The sequence below is a fragment of the Rhinopithecus bieti genome, unplaced genomic scaffold (genome assembly GCF_001698545.2).
Source record: "Rhinopithecus bieti isolate Rb0 unplaced genomic scaffold, ASM169854v2 scaffold_55720, whole genome shotgun sequence".
In the NCBI taxonomy this organism is placed as follows: domain Eukaryota; kingdom Metazoa; phylum Chordata; class Mammalia; order Primates; family Cercopithecidae; genus Rhinopithecus; species Rhinopithecus bieti.
This window is the reverse complement of record NW_016896706.1, coordinates 1-3,462: the sequence shown is the minus strand read 5'-3', so window position 1 is coordinate 3,462 and position 3,462 is coordinate 1. Positions and strand designations below refer to the sequence as shown.

The 3,462-nt window shown below is 62.0% G+C and overlaps 1 protein-coding gene across 1 annotated transcript; it reads left to right on the top strand.

Moving 5' to 3' along the window:
* Positions 1 to 397: 397 nt before the first annotated feature.
* Positions 398 to 3,445, top strand: LOC108525988 (pre-mRNA-splicing factor SYF1-like; the record flags this gene model as incomplete). The annotated part of the gene is given in 6 exon segments (XM_017866714.1): positions 398 to 559; positions 650 to 725; positions 728 to 813; positions 2,231 to 2,375; positions 2,789 to 3,012; positions 3,375 to 3,445. Coding segments are annotated over 6 exon segments (764 nt in total), but the record flags the coding sequence as incomplete, so codon positions are not given.
* Positions 3,446 to 3,462: the final 17 nt, after the last annotated feature.

Sequence of the window (3,462 nt, the reverse complement as noted above, 5' to 3'; positions counted from 1 at the left end):
GGCTAGACCAGTCAGGACTGAGGCTGGACCAGTGGAGCCAAGGCTGGATCCATTGTGGGTTGGGGTCAATTCTAACCCAAAAGGATCAAGGCTGGACCTTTGGGGCTGAGACTGGACCACTGCAGTCAAGGCTGTGCCCTTGCAGGTCAAGGCTAACCCAAAAGGTCCGCGGCTGGTCTAGTCAGGACTGAGGCTGGACCAGTGGAGCCCAGGCAGGACCCATAGGGGTTGAGCCTAACCCAGCGGGGCCAAGGCTAGACCAGTAGGAACCGGGCTGGACCAGTGGGACTGAGGCTGGTTTGACAGGGCTTGCTTTTGCCCAAGACAGTTGTAAATGGGTAGGGGCACCCCAAGGCCACTGAATCGGGAGGTGGGTATAGCCCTGCCGCCCCACTGACTGCCTGAAGGGTGGGTCGGTCCCCAGCTGAGTCCCGAGAGTGCAGAGGAGTACATTGAGTACCTCAAGTCAAGTGACCGGCTGGATGAGGCTGCACAGCGCCTGGCCACTGTGGTGAACGACGAGCGTTTTGTGTCTAAGGCCGGCAAGTCCAACTACCAGGTGGGCCTGCCGGGAGCCGAGTGGGTGGGAGGGCCACCCCCCTCAGTGACTGAGCCTGAGACTCTCCCCCCGCTGCCCCATGCCCTGCAGCTATGGCACGAGCTGTGCGACCTCATCTCCCAGAACCCGGACAAGGTACAGTCCCTCAATGTGGACGCCATCATCCGCGGGGCCTCACCCGCTTCACCGACCAGCTGGGCAAGCTCTGGTGTTCGCTCGCCGACTACTACATCCGCAGCGGCCACTTCGAGAAGGTGCACGCTGGCACACGGGGCTCTGGGATCGGGGCGGGGTCTCCCTCCGACACTTGGGGATACATGTTGACACATGCACAGGCAGAAAACATGCGCCATTTATGGCTGGGCGCAGTGGCTCACGCCTGTCATCCCAGCACTTGGGGAGGCCAAGGCAGTAGGATCACTTGAGGTCAGTGCTTCAAGACCAGCCTGGCCAATATGGCGAAACCCCATCTCTACTAAAATACAAAATTGGTCACATATGGTGGCAGGCACCTATAATCCCAGCTACTCGGGAGGCTGAGGCAGGAGAATCGCTTGAACTTGGGAGGTGGAGGTTGCAGTAAGCCGAGATCACGCCACTGCACTCCAGCCTGGGTGGCAGAGCGAGATTCCATCTCAAAAAAAAAAAAAAAAAAAAGTGCCATTTGTGACAGACATGCATGTCCCTGCACACGATTGCCATCCTGGTGAGGGGAGGGAGACACTCCTGCCCACAAGCCCGCCAAACTTGGAGTCAGCCACACTTGCGTTCAGGGTACACCCCTGGCTGTGTGGCCTTGGCCCCACTAAGGCTGGGTGTCCTCATTTGTAAAATCAGGGTGACAGTTACTGCCTGTCACCAATCAGCACAGTGACGCAGGCACAGCACTGAGGAGGTACGTGGTGTGAGGGCCACTCCCTTGGGGTTAGGTGACTATGGCTCTTGGTAGGCGGTGGAGTGGCAAGCTCAGGGGACGGTCTAGGGGCAGGTGGGCACAGAGGGGCTGGAGCCGAGAGCAGGGAGGCACAGGAACCCGGGGAAGATAGGGTGGGAGCCTCGAAAGCCAAACGGGCTGGCCGTGCTGCTGACTAGGGGAGCTGCCAGTGGGGTGTGGACGGCATGTGCTTCCCAGCGCCCCTTCTAGGGGCACGTGGAGGCCAAGGCTGCTGGAGGCAGCAGGGCGAGACCCGTCAGGGCTGGGTAGAGAGTGGGCCTGAGGTGGGGTGGGTGAGCCAGGTGGGGACAGGCAGGCCAGGGAAAGAGGGTCAGGCAAGCGAGAGGGGCACTTTGGAGCAAAGTCTGAGCCCTCGGAGGATGAGCTGAGGCCAGGGTCCCTGCAGGGTGGACCCATAGGCGGTGGGGGGTTTTGGCCACCTATTGGGTGCCAAGTGCTTCACACACGTGTGTCAGTTGAGCCTGAGGTCACTGTGCACAAAGAGCAGTCACCTGGTTTACTAAGGAGGTCCTGAAGCTCCCAAGATCACCCTGGCAGTGCAGGGCAGGTTGGGGTGAGAGGCCTCTACTGACACTCTGTCCTGGGATCACTGCCCAGAGGTGCTGGATGGGCCCCGGAAGGCCCCAGGGGTTCCAGATTGGGGCTGGTGCTAAGAGTGCTGCTGCCTGTCCCCTGCGTCACTTTCCTTTCACCTCCCCTTCCCTGGGTCCCCACAGGCTCGGGATGTGTACGAGGAGGCCATCCGGACGGTGATGACCGTGCGGGACTTCACACAGGTGTTTGACAGCTATGCCCAGTTCGAGGAGAGCATGATCGCTGCAAAGATGGAGACCGCCTCAGAGCTGGGGCGCGAGGAGGAGGGTGAGCCTCTGGGGCCCCTGGCTGGTGGGGAGAGAGCTGAGTGGACATCAGTGGGTGGGGCGGGGCATATCTCAGGTGGGGCAGCCCCAGGAGGCTCAGCTGGGGCCAGCAGGGAAGGAGGCTGGGTGAATGCAGGGGTGTGGGGTCCTGGAGGAGCCAGGAATGGGGACATATCTCAGGCCTTGGCCAGAGCCTGGCAGGGCAGGAGGGCTAGGGGAACCATGCGGGTAGGAGGGGTATCTGCAGTACCTGGGGCTGGGGTGGGGCTCAGGTGGACACCCAAGCTGAGTGTCTAGGGCCCAGAGCACTTGGCTGGGGCTGGAGCGGAGTGAGGGCAGGGAGCAGAGGTGGCGGCATTCAGGGCCCTGCATCCTGGGTCTCGGTCCCTCACGAACTCCCCTCGCGGCTCCCAGATGATGTGGACCTGGAGCTGCGCCTGGCCCGCTTCGAGCAGCTCATCAGCCGACGGCCCCTGCTGCTCAACAGCGTCTTGCTGCGCCAAAACCCACACCACGTGCACGAGTGGCACAAGCGTGTCGCCCTGCACCAGGGCCGCCCCGGGAGGTGCGTGAAGCCTGCCCTGGTCCTCCCCGAGGGCCAGTTTCCTGCAGAACTGGGGAGCCACCCACCTTCACCCGTAATGTCACCTCCTAGGGGCCTGACTGTGCTTAGTAGGTCCCATTCCACCCATGTTCTTGGGGTTCTTGTCCTGCTCTAGCCCCGCCCCTCAGAGCCACAGCTCCCTCCTAGCCCCACCCCTTGGAGCGCCACTGCTCTCTCCCGGCCCTGCCCATTAGGGCCACAGCTCTCCTGACCCTGCCCCTTGGGGACCACAGCTCTCTCTTGGTCCCGACCCTTGGCAGGGGCCACATTTCCTTCCTGGCCTCTCCTGACAGGGGCCACAGCACCCTCCAGGCTCCCCCCTCAGAACCACAGCTCTGCCCCGACACTCATCTGCAGGGTCCTGAGTCCCATATGACCCCTCTCTCCTGTCTCCAGATCATCAACACCTACACAGAGGCTGTGCAGACAGTGGACCCCTTCAAGGCCACAGGCAAGCCCCACACTCTGTGGGTGGCGTTTGCCA